General features: G+C 35.8%; 1 protein-coding gene across 1 annotated transcript in view; it reads right to left on the reverse strand.

The window, feature by feature from the left end:
- LOC106851998 (YTH N6-methyladenosine RNA binding protein C2) overlaps window positions 1–19,829 on the reverse strand; it is a 29,534-nt gene that overhangs the window by 2,805 nt on the left and 6,900 nt on the right. The window contains exons 6-27 of the mRNA XM_014874391.2: window positions 18,826–18,928; window positions 17,463–17,619; window positions 16,090–16,197; window positions 14,855–15,003; window positions 14,340–14,475; window positions 13,804–13,930; window positions 13,479–13,544; window positions 12,393–12,571; window positions 12,122–12,218; window positions 11,954–12,041; window positions 11,782–11,862; window positions 10,770–10,852; window positions 9,646–9,751; window positions 9,396–9,515; window positions 8,778–9,050; window positions 8,208–8,334; window positions 6,531–6,736; window positions 5,918–6,113; window positions 4,709–4,818; window positions 3,143–3,432; window positions 2,556–2,733; window positions 1,448–1,651 (exon numbers count right to left, since the gene is read on the reverse strand). Of these exons, the coding sequence (XP_014729877.1) occupies window positions 1,448–1,651; window positions 2,556–2,733; window positions 3,143–3,432; window positions 4,709–4,818; window positions 5,918–6,113; window positions 6,531–6,736; window positions 8,208–8,334; window positions 8,778–9,050; window positions 9,396–9,515; window positions 9,646–9,751; window positions 10,770–10,852; window positions 11,782–11,862; window positions 11,954–12,041; window positions 12,122–12,218; window positions 12,393–12,571; window positions 13,479–13,544; window positions 13,804–13,930; window positions 14,340–14,475; window positions 14,855–15,003; window positions 16,090–16,197; window positions 17,463–17,619; window positions 18,826–18,928 (3,184 nt within the window). The remainder of the gene's footprint in view (window positions 1–1,447; window positions 1,652–2,555; window positions 2,734–3,142; window positions 3,433–4,708; window positions 4,819–5,917; window positions 6,114–6,530; window positions 6,737–8,207; window positions 8,335–8,777; window positions 9,051–9,395; window positions 9,516–9,645; window positions 9,752–10,769; window positions 10,853–11,781; window positions 11,863–11,953; window positions 12,042–12,121; window positions 12,219–12,392; window positions 12,572–13,478; window positions 13,545–13,803; window positions 13,931–14,339; window positions 14,476–14,854; window positions 15,004–16,089; window positions 16,198–17,462; window positions 17,620–18,825; window positions 18,929–19,829) is intronic.

The following is a 19,829-nucleotide window of genomic DNA, read 5'->3' on the forward strand; positions in this document are numbered from 1 at the left end:
TTGTTAACGAACTTTCATATACAATTAAAAGTCTGTAGCTGTTCTCCAACGAAGTAAGTCAAACCTGCTTAAAGTTCCTTCTTTAATGAAGCTGAAAGAAATTCCAACAAGACAAGTATTCAGAAAGGAAATGAAAGAAACCACAAATGAAAGATTGCATCTAACTTAAGGACACCCTTTAAAAACACACACACCAAATAAGCAAAAATAAACCCAGGCCACACACAACTGTTCAGGCATGTTTACTCTAGTTCTGACTCAGGAGTTCAAGAGATGCAGTGCACTGCCTGAAGTTACCAGCACATACTCCTGCTGTCAGTCATGCAGTCCTAGACAGCTCAAGTCTTAAATGAAAATCAATGAAAATTAATAAAAGGAACAGAGGAAAAATACAAGTGGGATGTAGAGACACCTGAGGCAAGAGAATATTATTAGGAATGTTAATCTCACATTACCATGAAGATCCAGTACATTGTCAAAATTGGAAGGGCAAGGCAACATAATCCACCTACATCCTGACTTCAGTGCATCCTCCCTTCCTGACTTTCTTGTCTAAGAGCACCGACACAACAGCCTGTTTTCAGATTCAACTGGCATGCTGAAAATTGCTTTCTAATATAGCATTTGCCAAATCACTGTACATTTTACCACACACAGGTACATTTCACCACAATCCTTCAGTGGTATCACCACAATCTCTATGTTTGGACCAGTTCATTAAATTTTAAGTTCAGCTGACTTCTATTAATAGTTTATAATATATAAAGAGATAAACTGAACTTTCTTTGCTTGTAACAATTGAGTTTAGGAAGCTCCACAACACAGTTAACCTCTAACTTTGCATTAGCAGGTCAAGTCTTTACCTTTAAACTGGCCACAAATTTGTCAGCAAATTGTTGACAAATACCTAATAAATGTGAACTCAAGATGGCTCTGGAAGAAATGTGGCCATGACTTTCCAGTTTCCTAATTTTGAGAAACTACAGTTCCAGCAAAACACTTTCTATTAAAATTTGTATTAAAGACATAGGAGTTTCCTGGCTTTAGAAAGCTGTGACTTGATTGTATCTTCTTGTTCACTTACAACATTTATTTTGGCATGCAGAGAAAAAGACAGCAATCCCCTGCTTTGAAAGGATTTCTTTGTTCTATTGCTGCTGTTTTAAAGCATTAATGTACAGTAGAAACATTACTCTGACTCATTATCTTTGGAGGCAATTTATCCTTTATCCTTTGCAGGAAAAACTGAGTTCATTAAAAGGGACTATTTTTTTAAGTGAAGAAGAATAAAGTACTCTTTCTCAGCAACCAGAGGCATTAGCACAATACTGTAATTACTAGCAAGTCAGAAGTCATAAGCAAAGCCCTTCATACTATACACAGCCATTTGCTGCACTCTTCTAAACCAACACTCACCAACAATGATTGGAATCAGCCAAGGACTCACCTGAAAGTGTCCAGACCCTTGAACAGAAAATATTAAGTAAACCATGCTGCTTTCCCAAAAGGCTCCATTCAGTTTTCGTTCATTACTTGGTGTAGTGGACCATATACCCTTCTGCTGAGAAATCTCAATGTTCTGCAAGTTGCTACTTTTCATTATAAAGTACCGAACTGGCATATTTTGTCTTGGTGAAGGTGATTTGGAAGCCTACAAAGAATTAAATTAAATTAAATTAATAAATACAATAAAATAAACCAGGATTTAGTTCTGAAGTTTTACACACATGCAGACAGACCCTTTACTGAGTTTTCCCTCTCCTCTCCAAGATTATACAAGAAACATACTATCTATCAGCTGTTCCTGTCAGAATTGACTTGAAAGTATATTTACATCGATTTTACATTTTTAAGCATTTTTCAAAATTATAATTCATTCAGAGGGGGAGCAAACAATTATGGCAGAACAGGCCTGCATAGTCTAGTGATTACTTACAATTCTTTGAAGTCTGAGACAACTTCAGATGACACAAAATTAATCACGCTAGACTGGTAGCCTGCAGCACACTTGCATTTCCATTTTCAGGAAACATTTTCCCCTTCTAACACTAGCTGAATTAGAAAAGTACAGGGAGATTTCTGAAAATAACCTCACTAAAAATGTATGCTTTATTAAATAATCATAAAAAATACTGCCAAGAAGTCATGAGGCAGATAACACAAAACTTAAAGAGAATCAGTATCAACCTATGCTGTAAGAGAAACAGAGGAAGACAGAATACACAGAGTTCAGAAATGCATGTACTACATACACTATCACTGTTTATTATACCAAGTTTCAAAAAAACCCACACACTCAAAATTGCATTTTTTTCCTACTTTGAACAACTTTATTTCAGAAGTCTCCGAATAATAATATTTTTACTGCATTAAACTAGTATAACAAGGATATTTATTCTTGATTTTCAATTGCAAAAGAAGTATTATGTGGTTGTTAATAATGAATATCTAAGGGTCTTAATTTATCAATACAATACCTGATAGCAGCTGAAAAATATCAGCCAGAGATTCTATTAATTTTGAAAAGCAGGGTAACATGTTTATGAGAACTGTACCTTTCCAGATACTGGAGAACATGGACTAGCACAGGGGCTAGGGAAGCTACTGCTGTCTGCAGACTTCACTGATGACCAATCTGACCGGTCATCAGAAGTGTGTTTGGAGTGCAAAATACTTTTTTGTTTGTACTTCTTTGGCTGATGAAGTACGGGACGTGTAGACCTCATCAGAACTCTAAAAAGTAAAGGCAGATACACAACAGACTGTGAGTTTTGAAAGAGGTCACAGAACAATTTATACCTACATATCAGCCTACTTGATGACCACATATATTACAGTAATTCCAAAACATATTTAACACTAAATAAAAAAGCATGCATTCATTCTGAGTGTTACGGTTAAACCTCTTCTGCTACTTCCCAAGGAGCACAACTCATGGACACTATTTCTGACTGCTCTCCCGAACAGCCAGCATATATAGTTCTCAATGAAATAACAACTACAGCAGAGCATAGGACAGTATCAAAGCTTTCAGCTGCATTTCTACTGTTGCTTTCTTCTTAATACTAGCAGAAATTCAAGTGATGCTTTTATAGATCTGTAAATTATAAGCTACAGTCCCTGGAAGATCTCAACATCTTACTTTCCAGCATTAGAGGAGTCAGAGAATTCAGTTTCTGCTGTACTTCTCCTGGTGTTGGTTGACCTCCATGTGCATGCTAAAAGATGATCTTCAGAAGCCAGAGGTCTTGGTCTCTGACCAATTCCCGAAGGCTGATGCAAACCTGCAGACTGTTCTTCAGCAGTCAAAACAGCTACAACTGCTCTTATGGTTGCTTCATCAGCTTGAGACCACGATTTAGAAGGAGCTCGCATACGACGCAGAAATAAGCTATGCCACTTTTTTCTGAGTTGCAACAGCAAACCAGCAGCCTGTAATGAATTTCAGTTCTGTTAAAGCTAATAAAAATTAGATCAGTTAGACAAAGGGTACCCCTATGTCTCACCTATCAGGCAGCAGCTGGCATTCTGGCAAACTGAAAGGCAAGACTAAGGTCTTGGGGAGGGGAAGAAAACCTTTAAATTAAAGCATTTAAATTAAGCTGTTATCTTTTCTTTCCTCATGTCCAAGGTTATTTCTAAACTATTTCATGCAGTACTGCACAAAACTTAAAATTCTATCGTAAACACACAGGACTTTTCATTTTTCACTTAAAAAAATTATCTTCTCTTTAAAAGCAGTCTTTTCACATCTAATCCCCTTCCTGCCAGTTCAGTTTGTATTTATGGGCTCTTTAGACCTACTTGATGGAAAAGGTAGAGTAACTCTGGTTCCTCTACTGGGACTTTTTTCTTCTTTTTATAAAATCTGACAGCCATTTTCTTTCAGACGTCCAGTTTCACGTGCTCCATTTCAGTGAAGCAACTTTAGTCATACTCTCAGAAAAGGAAAGACACAATATGCTATTTCTACTGTTCTCTCAACTCCTGCTCAAATTTTGGTTAACCCAGCTCAAGCTAAGGTCTTGTGTGCTGGGAACACCACACAGACGATACAGGGGACTGCAAAGAGCAGAAGAGCCACCACCATCTGCAGCCACTTACCACCTGCAGCTTGCTGTTCCCTGCAGCCACTTTCTTTTGTCTGGCAGTTTCTTTAGAATCTGTTAACTTATGGAAAAGCATCAAACTGCCAAACTGGAAATTATAAAACATCAGCTTACCCAAAGTGCTTCTGAAGCAGATCCAGAGCAGCTGAGTGCTGAAGCTTTCCTGCTTTCCAGTGTGGTATGTGGGACAGCCCCACTATGACAGAGGAAGAAGCATGAGCACTCTTGCAGTTGGCTAGGTGGCTAATTCTTTCTTCCTTTTTGCTCACAGGTGCAAGATTTAAGAGTTATGGGTTGTCACAACCCATAGGAAGCCCTACAACTTGGATGTTGAATATGTGAATTCACACAACTGACTAGCCTAAGCAAAAGGAGATTGAGTCCCTGTTTGTATATTTTTAATATTTCTTACTGAACTAATGAAATAAAGGTTAACTCATTTAGTTTGTTTTCCTGTAAATGTGAGAGACCTGAAGAGATCACAGTAGCAATTCTTCCAGTAAAATTTTGGGTATCCAACTGTTTCAGGAATTTTTTAGGATGGCATGGCATAAATATTCTTCTACACAAAACAAGCATGGAAATGATAGATTACATACTTCAGAGTCCAGTTTAAGGTGGAGCCATTCATCTAGCTTCAGTAGTGATACACTGGAAGTTGTTCTGTCCTCCATCTCACTGTCACTGCTATCACTGGATACTCTGTCTCCTGAATTAATTATAAAACACGCATTAACATTTCTGTATTATTTACACGTACATACAAAAACCTGAACATTACTGTATTACCAGCAATAAGCTCATTTTCCTTCAAAATTTTCACTTAAAATGTAAACATTTGTAAACACACTTTTTCATTTCTGCATATACACCCCAGTGAAGATCTGTGCTTCAGTTAGGAGAACAAGATCCCAGACCTCTTAAGGGCCCTACTACATAAACACCTACAGTGATGGGATCTGACTCTTTCAAGTACCTTCATCAATAACAAGCCATTATCAAACTTTTGCCTGAAGTTAGTTGTAAAACGACACATTGCTCTATGCTTTATATCTTAGTATAACAATATATTTAAAGTCCTATTAAGAAAAAAAGATAAAGGCATATGGCTATTTAGAATTCCTTTTTCAAAGTACAATTCAATCAGCATTAACACTATTTTAAGGGAAACAGCTTCAGAGCAAGTCAGGAAAATCAGCTTGGACTCTTACTTCAATTCAAACTAGTATTTCTGCAGAACTGACAACAGATTATTTTTGCTTCTATTCTTACAGCACTCCATTTAAATATGAAATAAAAGGAAATCTTAAATTCTCTACTACCTCTCGTTAATAATATGACTAATTGACATTAAAAGTTATCCGTAGAAAATAATCTTTCAAATGCATGTGTCAACTGGAAGCAATATGATTATTTGCCATGTTAACTGTAACTGCATGATTCAGTTTGAATAATCTGGTTCAAAGTATCAAATAAATGAGGCTGTAGAAAAAATATATATACTACACTTTTCAGCATTAGTACTATCTTCAAACATTTTGGTTGCATTTTTAATTTTTTTAAGCCAATACTGTAATTTCTGAGACTCCAAAACCGTAAATGTTATGAACTTTCAAAGATTCACAAAACTCAAGATATTTGTTACACAGCCTATAAATTATTCCTGAACACCTACAGGAACTATATATAGCTCTGTCATTTTAAGAATTAGCCAAAATATGCTGAAAATATACTTGAAGAATAAGTTTTCCAAATCACATACTAGTATAATTCCAATACAAACATTCCAAATCCAGACTTCAGTATACCTTGACAGGATGAAGACGCCTGTAAAGCATTACTTGGTAACCTAGCTGGTCCACAGAAGAGAGCCACAGTGATGGGTGTTACAACAGAACAGCACCTGATGTTTGCTATCCTGTGTGCTCTTGTCATTTCGTCATATATCAGCCAGTCTGTAGGGAGCGCCTGAACAGCTGCAGCTTGGCCATTCACTGGGGGAATCTGTGCAGGAGGCAAATAAGACTAGGCTATTTTCTCATCTATGTGTATTTAAAATAAATTTTAACTTAGAAATATGTAGAAATAAATACATAAATATTTAAATACACAAAAATTAAAAAAGCACAAGTACATTCAATCAGACTTACAAGTTATCCTATCACCTTGAAACAAAATATTTTGCTTTAAAAGAGGATCTAAATAAATACCAGTTTCAGAGCAGAACTTTTTCCTTGTAACAATGAGCAGAGATTGTTACCTCTTCAAAATACTTTTACATCTAGCTTTTTCTTTGTACTGTTTTGTCTTGTACCACTTAGCAGGATTAACTGAAATACTGGAAAAATAAATCAACTCCAATTTTTCATTCTACCACCTGCCAGAAAAAAACATTTTAGAAAAAGTTCGAAGTGGCTTTACCTTTTTATACTGAGGCTGACTAAGAACAGAGGTGGGATGAAATCGCACTTTCTTCTCCTTTGGTGCAGTTAAAACCAGGCTCTGTCTGTCTACATGCACAAGATTGGGATACATCCCAGCCACTAAAGCAGCTTTAACTACAGCCCAGTTTTCAGAGTTAGCATTAACATCTCTAATATCAGCTCCTCCCCTGGCTCTAACAAAACCTGAAGAAAGAAAAAAGTCAAAACTGTGTTATATTTGCTTGTATTTAAGATTTACATTTTTTGCTTCTCAAAAGGAATTAAAAAAAAATGAAATAAACTACAAATTGCATTTTTCACAACTGCCAACATTAACAGCACCAAGAAGAAACCCTTGCACTGAAATTCTTCTGGTAAGGAGTTTCATGCTAATGTAGAATATAATTACTTTTTATAATACTTCTTTACAGAATATTAGAAATTGTGTAGTTTAATTGAACTTGCTTACAACTTAGCGTGAGTGGACTCTGCTCAAAACCTAGTGTAGGTGAACCTTAAATATAGTGTAAGTGAGCTGTTTGTTAGCATGAACAGTTAAGGAGGGGAAATAACATATACCTTTGAATATAAGATAAGACCTTAGAGGGCCCCAAGCTGGAATGGAGTGGCTCAAGCTGGAATATAAGAGCCTGTAATGGGCTGCCCACACTGAGGCAGAAGAAGACCCCATACCTTAAACTGCTACTGGATCAAGAGGAGCATGTGAGGCACAAGCAGGGCACATGAAGACTGGGTGCACAGACAGTAAGGATTAAAGGGATTTCTTTATTCAGGACACTCTCCAGGGACATCCAGCTTCAGCTGAAATTAAATGACTCTGCCTCAGAACCTAGGGTCTGAACTTGTTTTAACTGAATCACAGTTTTAAAAAGTTAAATTTTTGCTAAGGGTAGAAGTAGTTTCCATGACCAAGACGTAAGCTAGGTAGGTAAATGGTAGGTTAATAATTACTAGATGCTTAGGCTAGAGCTAATTAGTATAACTATGTGCTATTATAAATTTACGTACAGAAGAATGTAAAATAAGTAAACCGTTAATCATGAAGCACGGGGCCTTGAATCGTGCCAGAGGGTCACCAAGACCTGATGAAGACTCTCCTGACTTCATCCTTTGAGACCACCGACCCAAATTCAAGAGAAGAACTGTGCACGTGTGAAGGACTAATGGGCTCATTTTAATATTGGATGGGGATGGGAGGTGCTGGGCTTATGCATATGTATTGTATGTAAGATCTTGGAGAATAAACAGATGGCAAAGAACCTTGTTCAGGGCAGTCATGTCTTTCAGAGGTGACTGCTGTGCCGCCCGCTGGTGAACAAACATACCACTTTCTAACTTTAATTAGTTAGAGGGTCTTTGTCCGTGATTATATCGGGTTTTTTAACAATTCGTAACAACTGCCTCAGGAAAAAAATTTACTAGAACATAAAAACCCAAGGAAACATGTCACACAGTGCAACACAGTAGGATATCGAACATTCAGGATGTTCTCAGTTATGCCAGGTGTTCTCACCTTAGCATCTTCCCCAAGCTCAGCATGAATTTGTACCAGTCTTTTGCAACTTATGTAAGAAAAATGACAAGTGAAAACTCTTCTCCTTAAAATTTGCATTTAACTCCAAAATTATGTTAGAACGTTTTCCAACCTATTTACCTGAGGCTCTAAGCTGGCCAAGCAACTGTGTTCTCATTCCTACGATGATTTGCATTGTGGCTTGAGACAAGAAATTCTTTTCACAGAAGGCTCTCTCCCACCCATCACTGCGGGCCTTCTGCCACGCCTGTAAAGAATAATTTTTTAACACTTGCCTATTAATTTAAATATCTAAAATTGAAAAATGCATAGTTTTAAAAGTTATATTTAGGTCAAGCAAATTAACCAAAGTAAATGTATCAAACCTGATTTTTTATTTAACTACTAAATTTTTTTTGCCATTTCCTAACCAAAACATAATGATAATTATGTTATTTTAAGTTCATTCTGTTATTATAGAGATCACGATGTCAAGATCACTGTTTTAAGTTATCCATGTAATAAGATATGAAGTGGCATCCTGCTGGAATTCACAGAATTTAACCAGGTTTGAAAAGATCAGAGAAAATGTGTCTCTCAGAAATCTGTGAGTCCAATATAGAGGAAAGCCACAGCCGACCATTCTACGTCCAGCTTGGCTGGTATGTCATTCACTCTGATGTGTGAACAGTCCTCCTTCCCAAAGGATACCTGGAAAGCCCTGAGAAGCACCATGTGGTCGCTGAAGGTTCCTGCAGTAAAACGTTTCCTACACAGCATGGCTGCACGCTTTTGAGAGGCCAGTGTGGGCAGTACAAAAGGGTCTCGGTAGGCAAGAGAACAGGCTATGGTAAGAACAGGATCTAGGCACTTCAAAACAACGCCGCACAACACCATTTTACCAAGGTGTGGCTCCACTGGCAATTCAGTGAGATGATAACCAAGTTCAGTGAGATCTTCCCAAGGGTCCATGGCATCTATAGTCTGTTAGAAAAAAGGTGGGGATGTAGGGACAAGGGGAAAAAGGGGAAAGGGGGCAAAATTAATTTACAATGGAAGTGGAAAGGATACAAATATTGGACATTACCTAGATTTGCTCCCTAACACTAAAGAAGGAAGTCAAACTAGTTTCAGTTCAAGACAAGATTTTACGGTAGTCCCTTCCTTTAACATGGAAAAATGCATACATACACACAAAATGAAAACAAACAAAAATTCAAAGCATCCTTACATTAGTGAAAAAGACTTTCAGTACAATTAAAAGACAGTAAGATATGTTACCACACCACAAATACTAATTAAACACAATTCTCATCTAAATATGCTCACCTTGAGCATTTGCAGAGCATTTTTCACAATTAAAGCTGGTGGAGGATCAGGAGCTTTCATGAGAAAGTCAACAACTGGACAATTAATTGGAGCCAGAAGTTTTGTGTGCAAACAAAGCTCCTGCAAGTTAAAAAGAAGAAAAATACTATTAAGGTTTGGGGAAAATACCTTCACACCTTTTTGGAATTATTAGTTATTATCTTGGAGTCTTATGTTTTTTAATAGTTGTAACTTCTACGTAAACAGGAACCTGAAGTGGCATTCTTAGTAGTTCTGGAGTCTGAAATTCCAACATGTTCTCAAAACGGAGCCTACTGAAGAGACGAAAACAGACTCCAGGCTGACAGCGCCCAGCCCTGGAAAATAAAATGTGGGAAGCTGTGAAAATTATAATTTCTTTTTTAAAAAAAAACAAACCAAACAAAAAACAACCTACACAAACTTAGAATGCAAATGCAAAAGAAGGTCTAAGAGAATGGTCATTTTGCAGTTAAGAGGAAGTCCCTCATATTAAAAGATTTTTCCAGTACATTAATTGTTTTTGACAGTATGGAAATTGATATAATTTTATTATTAAAAACCACTTCTAGTAATTATTATAATTTTAACCCTACACTGAAAAATTTGGTGGAAAAAAATAAAACCTATCTAAATAAAGTGATATGATTTTTTTGCTAACTTGAAAACAATGCAAATCTCGGCCACCTTGTGCCATAAGGAATCTAAGCTCCAAATTTTATTTCTTCCTCTTCAAATTCCCCAGTCAGAAGTTTAGATGTAAATGATAGGATGAAGAGACCATACAACGTGTAAATGAAGGAACTGAGATGGCAAGTGCTCAAAAACCTGGAGGATAATGACATCATGTTTCCAAAGAGGCATTTGTTGCCATCTGCATACATAACTTCCCAGCCTTCACTCACTGTGCTGGGAAGAGTATGATAATAGCCTGGTAAGTCATGAATACTTTGGAAATGGTCATAAAGAATTACTGCTCAGTGCCACTTCTAAAGAAGGGATGCCAGGGTATCAGTTAAAAACTAGAAGTAGGCAGTCCTTTGCCCACAGACAAGTTACTGTGGCTGTTGGTGCTTCACTGCAGAAAGAGGAAATTCCTTTCATGAGGAACAACAGCCTAGACCTAATGTAAGTTCTGGGACATTCGTGAGTGCCACTTTTCTGTACCTAGGGAAATTACTCCAAGAAAATACATGCTGACTCTTAATTTACTGCAGAACAAGTATTAGCCATTGTTCAACATGATACCGGACTAGGCTAGAAACATTACCCAGTTGCTATAGGTCTGTACTTTACTCTTAATGTAGGAGATGGTAGATACCTGCAAAATAAAAATAAGTATGAAGCATTTTTTACCTGCCTTTTCTCTGGATAGCACTGGCTTTTGAAATCCACACCATTTTTAGCATTGTAACACAACTCAGTGCATCAAAAGACTTCTATAAAAGCAGAGCAATGAACATAAAACCATGATTAACCATGATACATGAAATACAAGTTATTACTAAGTTTTTAACAGAAATTATTTTAAAAAAAAGAAAAAAAAATTGACCAAACACAGCAGCTTCTGGCACAAAGGTATGCTATGAAGTACTTGCTTTCAACTGAATTTATAATACATGTTTTGCAATGTCTTTGTGCTACATTTTCCAAAATTGAAGTTTTCTTTCTAGTCAGAAGGTAATTTTGTGTCAATAAAGATATGGACTGTATTCTGAATTACCACAAATCAGGAAAAAATATGTTTTTGTATTGATTAAAGTTTTCTTCTTTGTCTCACTTGGAAATTACGTTCGTATTGTCTTACATTTGATGCAAAGTTTCAGAAAAATTGTATTACCATGGGAACTTCAGAAATTTGGCATGTATCTCCCCTATGAAGTCCAACTTAATTTTCAAAGACATATAATAGATCTTAAACTACCTCATTATACTATCTCTCCTTTCCTTAATACGTAATTTGGGAATGGGCATTCAACACATCAGAAGCAAAACTTAAAAACTTAATGGATTTGATTTGGACATGACACAGTAATAGGACATAGGGAACTCCAAGTGCTCTCCTAAGTCTCAGGGAGATGGACTAGATGGAATAGATGGACTTACTTAAAAAAACTAACGGAAATCGTTAATTTAAAAAAATGTATCAACATTTAAATCTACAATAGTTTTTAAAAGGTTTAGTAACAGCTAATTATTTACAGTATTTGTCATAAAACGAAGGTTAAAACTTCTCAGTGATCTTTGTTATTTGTCATGCACTAGCTCTCAGACTACTATAAAAATAGTACTCTAAAATGTACCTATTATATTTTACAGAACATCACTAGCAAGTTTAGTTGTCATAGAAAGTTTTAACCAATCATACCTCTTTCACCTTGCCTGAGTCAATTACAAATACAACGTCATTGACTGTTATGCTGGTTTCTGCTATATTTGTAGAAAGAATCTGCAAATAAAACAATAAACAACCAAACTATAGATAAAAACAAAGACAAAAGTGATTATTATAACATCTGACAAAGTCCTCTAAAACTCACTATTTTGCGCACACCAGGAGGTGGACTTTTAAGTACTTTCTTCTGATCCGAAGTCTGCATATTTGAATGAAGCATGAAAACCTGATACCTAATGCAAGACATAGAGCTTATGTAAGTATTTTTAAAAGATGCAATGAAAACCTGAACTATAGGAACTTGAGGCTTTACCTGTGAGCATTGTCAGCAAATCTCCTGTCATCAAAAAGAATACGGTCCCTCAGGCTAACTATCTCATCATATCCAGGGAGAAATATTAAAATTGCTCCTGAAAAAGAAGCAGGTTTGCAGGGTTAAGCAACAAATTCACTTAAAATATGTATCAGTACTGTGCAGACAAGCACTTGAAGGTTTTTACCTATTCAGTGTTTCCAAAATAAAGGCAAGCTTCATCAAAGGCTGAATGTACACTTATTTACTGGGAGTGTGTGTCTATACTTACCGGTCTCACAGTTATGACAGATGTTATAAAGTAAGTGCATAATGAGGTCCAGATCCACTTTTTCATCATCAAAACTGTGATGATAAGCTGTCAATAATTCCCTGTCCTCTGCACTAAGGTCATTACCACTTGTTTGGACCAGGGAACTTTCATCCAGATTTCCAAACCCTGCTGAAGCACTAAAATAGACAAATGCACAGACCAGAGTCAAGGCTGTTTGTTTCAGGTTTGCATTCAGCCACCAACTAAACTCAGATCAACACCAACAAGACTACTCCTTCTAAATCTTAATTTTGAAGTGTAGCAGAACAGCACCTCCAAAATACTACTACTGTTCACTGATATAAGTGTAATCCAACAAAGCATAAAATTTAAGTTTTTAGCATAACTTTAATTTTCTTACTCTTTATTGAAACAAAGTCACAGGCAAAGTATCAGAACTCAAAGTATAAAGCCAAGTACTTATTTACCTGTAAAATAAAAAGTATTTAAAATAAATGATTTCCCAAATGTTTTCCTCCCATAAGCAGGTACTACGCAAACCAAAACTACACTAAAGTGTTCTAAAAATATTGATTTCTACAAAATGATAACTGAACTATAACTAAGTTAATCAGAAAACAAATCTTGAATGACCTTTTATTGAGTTTCTTTAGTATGGCTACTGTGTTTAGACAACAATGCATAGATAAAAACAGAACAGATTTGTTTCCTAAATAAGCATCTGAAATTAAAATGGTACATGGTAGAATCAGTATCTCTGTCTATTTATGTATGTCACTACATTCATCATGCCCAGACATATAACCATGAATTCCACATCAAAATGACAGTAATAATATGAAAGAAATCTACACAACTCTAACTATATTTATTCTACAGACATAATCACTGAAATGCACTGAATACAAACACAGTTTTTTTAAAGACAGTGTTTTTGAAACATTCTTGGTCTCAAGTAAATCCTGCTATTTCAGTCAGATTTAAAGGCATAAAAAGCTAAAAACTGTTCTGATTAGAAGACAAAATGCAAATTGCCCTTCAACATTTATCTTCAACTGTTTCAGCAAAGCAGTTATAGCTTACCTGTAGGATTCCAACAGATCAACGACCTCTGTTTGTCCAAAGCGCTTAGCCCAGTCCACAGCCATCCTGAAAGAGTACGCAGAAATCTTTTTTAAACTTCTTGCTTCAAAAGACACACAGCCCAAGACTCTGCATTAAGAATTCAATTTCTAATTTCTAGATTACCATGTGATGAACAGAAGTTAGAAAATGTTTTGAATGTCAAAATTTATTATTGCTTACATAGTCTGTTAAGTTATTGACTAGTTTAAATGTTATAGAAATTTCTTTCTCATTTGTATATTGACATGTAAATCTATGTTTTGGTTTGTCTGTTTGTTTTTACCAGCCATTAGATGATCTGCAGTGGATATTTGCTCCCATACTGATCAGTTGCTCTACTTGACTCAAAAAGCCTCTCCCTGAAGCAATCATTAGTGCAGTCACACTGGTTTCACTGTGCCTATAATCAACTGAGAATTACAAATAAATAAATAAACAAATAAACCAGCAAACCAAATAAAAACATTGTTACTTTTTCACCTAAATGTGGTATGAATATGGCTTATATGACTCATAAAATCCAGGCCAGAGAGAATTTGTTTTCTGACGTCATCCCACCACTTAGTTCATGTGAATTTAATACTACTTTAGACACACCGTAACATCTGTTAATACTTCAATTAACAATTCATTAAAACTTCATTAAATAAACAATTCATTAAAACTTCAAAACAATTCATTAATTCTGCTAATTCTATTCACTTTTCCAATAGGCATCAGAATTCAAACCTAACATTTGAAACTGGAGATAAAGCAGCCACAAAAATTTAAGTCATTTTGCTTGAGCTTTTTCCTTATGCAATAGAATGATAGACTTACCACTGACATTTTCAGTCAAAATGAGATGGAACACCTGAGCAAAGGCATCAATATCTTTATGCAACCAGATGTCAGAAAGACAAGAATCCATTTCTTTTATTATCCATTGGTCAAGACAATTCACATCTTTTTCAGTCTGAAGAGAAAAAACAGTATTGAAAGACAGATACTTCTAAACACTTATCTTTAGTCTCATATATTACACATGAAGAAACTGAACAGCTGCTTTTCCAAGCAATAATAAGAAATCCAGCATTCAGGTACTAGTTAAAGCATTTATTGTATCATATCCAAGTACTTAAAGCAATGGCAGTTCAGCTATTTAAGCTGAAGAAAAGTTGTGTACAAACCATTCTAAGTGAAAAACACACTTCGGCTAAAATAGTTCATAATTTTAAAAAAATTATCTATAAAATATGTTAATATCCTTCATGAAATTCTAGGGGAGTAGTATCTTCAGAAAACAGTTTTTAAAGCAGATTTAAACATACCTCCCAAGAAAAGGAAAAACTTACCAGTTGATTAAATACTGTGTCACCATCATCACCTAACAGACTACACTCTTCAGTTGCCCTTGGGACAGGTCTTGGTCTCTGAGATTCCAGCTTACTATTATTTTCTCGAGCAGAACACCACTCAGTAAGAGTGCTTTGCTGTTTTTCTTCTACAATGCATAAAGGATTTCCATGAAAAGTTTTACGGACATCCTGATTATCCAGTAATTTCAGCTTAGAAAAAATAGCTATATCTAATCACAAACTTAAAACTATTTGATCTCTTATTTAATCTAGAACATTGTTACCGTCCAATATAAATTCCATTATTAAGGGCAACCAAGGTGCACGACTGCAAACATCTGCTGTAAGATCGAGTTAAGAAATACCACTTGGTTGCTTAACTCATTAAGCCTGCAACTTGCTGCATTCACACATGCTTCCTAAGTAACTTCTACACAATTGTCAACCCAGATCTTTCTCCAAAAGTGAAATGTCAAAGAGCAGTGATATAACTCTTGCATGCAACAACTAATTTTTGTGTACAGGTAAAAGAAACCATAGAAGCCATCAGTGCTCAACTGAGCTTCTCTACCCACAGTGATCAGAGCTGAGCACCACAAAAACTGTGTAGTTAGGATTGTACGTTACAGCTTTGGAGTTGTCCTTTTTATATTTTTTTAAATATTCACGAGGATCATTACTTTCAACTATAAGGAAAATTTCTCAAATACTGTGATCAATATACTCAAATATTTACCAATTGAAAAGAACCCCCTATATTTGATTCAAGTGTGTTACTGCTCCTTGACAGTAATATGTTAAATGCATCCATGTCTGAAGAATGCACTGAAAAATGTTAATAGCAGAAACCACTTCCATGCAAGATGTACAAAATCCTGCCTTCTCTAATGGCTGCAGTTAAATGTCAGCATCTTGTATCTTATGTTTCTATAGTTTTCATGTGGGCAATGCCTCCACATGTATGTAATTCCACTTCATAATAATTGGAAAAATATAACATTTATCAACTGAAAGAAGTAAGAATATAACCACTTAAAGTAAAAATATTTTTTCAATTGTAATTTATGTCAACAGTGTAAATACAGAGTTCTAAAGATACTTGCTGTCATGTAATCACGCCTCATTTAACAGTCTCACTGCAGAATTTTAACAGAGAATCACTTTATTTGTTGTTCGTTCAATCAATCAATGAGACTCAATGTCAAGTCCTAACAATTAACAGGTCCACCAACCTTGCTGCTTCTCTTTTTTGTACTTTACCATCTCTTTGTTTGTATACCCTGTACTTCGTAAAATGTCCTCCAAAAACATCTCTTTAACTTCAAAAGGTCTTCCTTGGACTAAAAGTAGAAATAATTCATGAAAAATTACATATTATCAAGCTTTGCTTTAAGAACATTAGCTCCTAAAAATAGTTTTTATAGACAGGAAAGTGAATTAAACACAATTAGGGCTTGATTTAATGAATTATTATATTCCTTGGCAAGTCTTGTAAGAGTATCTCACTTGAGTTTATTTTGTTTAAGCAACTGGGCCACAAAACAAAAATTCAAAAAGAAAATGCCAGCTTTATACCTTGTTTTTCATTAACCTCTTTCATTCCATTAAGTGTTAACAGCAAGAGATGTAAAATAGACAGTCATTTATTACAATTTTATCAAATGAGAACAGTCACTCTTGTTTAGGTGTACAAAAAAGAACTCACTGTGTCAGCCACCTGAATTACTTACTATAAGTGCAATTAAGACAGTTTTAGTGTAAGATCCCACAAGCAGAATGCCATGCCTGTATTCAACTACCTCCTTTCATGGGAATTATATGAGGAGATGACTTCTCTCAATGTCCTCAATTACTGCAGCCAATTTTGGCTTTCTTTACTGACTACTTCACATGGTCTTTCTCTCCTAACAACTTACCCTGATTTCTCTTTTAACACCACTGTTTTCTAGACCTTATTTGTGGATATTAAATTATGTTTTTACACAGGAAGAATTAAATCTATTTTTGGTTCCTTAGCAGACACGACAATTAAGGTCATCACCTAGGAACTTTCTCTCCTTCAGAAAGACCAAGCTACAGTTCACATACTTTTAAAAGCTGTCATGTGGGAAGTCTTCCAACACTAACCACAAACTCTGTGCTCTGCAGAAACCCATAACCAAAAAATGTTGGTTTCTGTGGTCAGGATTGTGTCAGCTATACTGAAGAAGAATCAAACCTTTTTCATAATACTAAAAGAAATGGATAGTAACTAGTAGCAATTTCTGAGGCCAGAACTAGAATCCACTGGAATATACTAATGATATCACACTCTTGTAAATCTTAGGGTCTGTACTGCTATGCAGACCAGCATTTTAAGAACCTGTTCCTCTTTGAACAGACACCCTGCATTTTCGGAATATCCACTGATAAAAATACTTCCCTCTGAGGTACATGCAAATAGCTACGAAATAACAAACATGAGTAAACAAAGAACAACCACTGCTGGTAACTGTCAGTGTATTTATCACGTGCCTTTACTCTGAACGTTTTGGTACACTTCAGTTAAGATCTATGAGTCTCAGGGCAGGTATACTGAGATTTAAGAGTTTACTTAAGTACTTACTGTGTATTACTGGGCAACATCCAAAATACCTAATAAAGAGATCCGCATCTAGAGCAGCACTAGAAATAATTAGTTTTAAATTAGCTTGGCTTTGCAACACATCTCTCAGTTTTATTAGCAAGAAGTCACTGAACCTATCTCTCTCATGTACTTCATCCTGTACAAAAGGAAAGAAAACAACAAAAAAGAACATGTAAACATCACAAATGCAAGATCATAAGTCATATTTTTTTAAAGATCAGATTTTTAAAAAAACTAAAATATGTAATTTGACAGTGCATTACAGAGGTATTAAAATATTTAAGTTTAGCTTAAGAAGGATTTTTAAAAAACTATCCAAAAGTAAAAAAAAAAAACAAACTTCAAAAATATTTATAAATGTATCAGAGCAGACTGCACTGTAATGCACAACCCACCACAGACTTTAATTTCAGAGATCAAAATGAGTATCTGAAACTTCTCTAATTCTTGCACTTGAATCTCATTTTCAAGACAATGCCACCAACTGCAAATCTGACAAATCTTATTTCAATAAAATGACCCTTTACAACTGGTAAGAGTTAAAAGAACAGTATGGCAGCACATAATGGGGAAAAAAATAGATTTCTTAGATGCATTCAATCATGCACAAAGCTTATAATTAATGCACATGTCTGACTAATCATCTTTGTCTATCTTCCGTTTAGTTTTATATTCTGAATGTATAAATCAAGGACAAGATTTGCAGGCTGAAATCAAGCATGCACAAACCATTCTTGTGCTTTTTTCCTTGTTACTAAACAGACAGGCACCTAAAATTACCATGGTTTTTTTTCTGTTTTTAGCAGTGGAAAATTTTTAGTAAATATTCTAGTTCCACTGAGTTATCAAACTCTACAATAGGAAGTTCACGTAATCATACATGGACACAAATAATTTGCTAGAAATTAGACTACACTTTATGTTTAAAACATTGGGCAAACAAAGGGACTGCAAACTTGGTACTGCAAAGTCAAGTACCTGATAACAGAACTGACACACTTGCATTGAACCATATCAAGCAAGCCTTCCTGAGTCTTTTCTGCTGACAGACGAAATTCAGAAAAATTTTGACCCCTGCCCTCCACAATCACATTACATTTCCAAATTAACTGCTGACACAAACCTAATATAAGATGCTTTTACAAAAAAAAAACCAAAAACCCAGAAAAATATTCATATTACAATATGAAAATCACCAACTCTTTAAAGTTAACTCAAATTCTAATTTCACAAAACCACTTTAAATGTCAATCAAATGAATACAGAGAGCTAGAGTCTGATCTCCCAATTCAGAAACAATACATACAACTCCATCTCACATGAAATAATACGAGATCCTTACCACAATAACATGTGTCACAGTTGATAGGGTGCTGTCTCCTGCCATCAGCGTGCGCAGCAGTATGCCATTAGTACAAAAGGTTACCAGTGTCTTTGGAGAAACCCTAGTCAACAGTGAACAAAGATCCATCAGCTTTTTTCACCATTTAAATGCTGCTAGCTTTCCACTATTTACAGAAAATTAGAGATTGAACAGCTCCTCACCAGAAGTGGAATCACAATTCTGTCACCAAAGAGTTCATGCCTACTATTTGTTTATAAACTATGTCTGTTCCCTAAGAGTTCCTAAGGATTCTTAGTGCTAATGCTCCAAAACTTCAGACAAGGAATTAATTAACAAGGACAAACTCATTTTTTTCTAAATTAATAAATAAGTGAAACAGAATCTTGAGAACCTCGCCATGTTGTATTAATTTACTGGAAAATTCAGTGTGGACTGCCTCGAAAAAACAGGTTACAGCTCTTCAGAATACCCTCAGACATAGTCTTTGTATTTGTCTACATGTAGTAGATCAACCCTGGCTGAATGTCAGGCACCCACCCAGGCTGCTCTGTCCCTCTCCTCCTCACCTGGGCAGGGCAGAAAGAATTCAGCCAGACTCATGGGTCAAGGTAATGACCAGGAGAGATCACTCACCAGCTATCATCACAGGCAAAACAGACTTGACTTGTGCAACCTGATTTCGTGTATTACCAATTAAATACAAGTAGGATAATTGGAAATAGAATCAAATGTTATAACACCTCCCTCCACCCCGCCCTTCTTCCCAGGTTTAACTTCAAATTTTCTCTAATTCCTACCCCTCAGTGCACAGGGGACATGGAATGGATGCTGTGGTCAATTCACCACATCTTGTCTCTGCTGCTGCTTTCTCCTCACAGGGGGGATTTCTCACACTCTTCACAAACTGCTCCAGTGTAGGTCCCTCCCAGGTGGTGCAGTCCTTCAGGAAAAGACTGCTCCAGCATGGGATCCTCATGGGTTCACAAGTCCCACCAGGAAAA

Source organism: Sturnus vulgaris, chromosome Z (genome assembly GCF_052056855.1).
Source record: "Sturnus vulgaris isolate bStuVul1 chromosome Z, bStuVul1.hap1, whole genome shotgun sequence".
NCBI classification, from domain to species: domain Eukaryota; kingdom Metazoa; phylum Chordata; class Aves; order Passeriformes; family Sturnidae; genus Sturnus; species Sturnus vulgaris.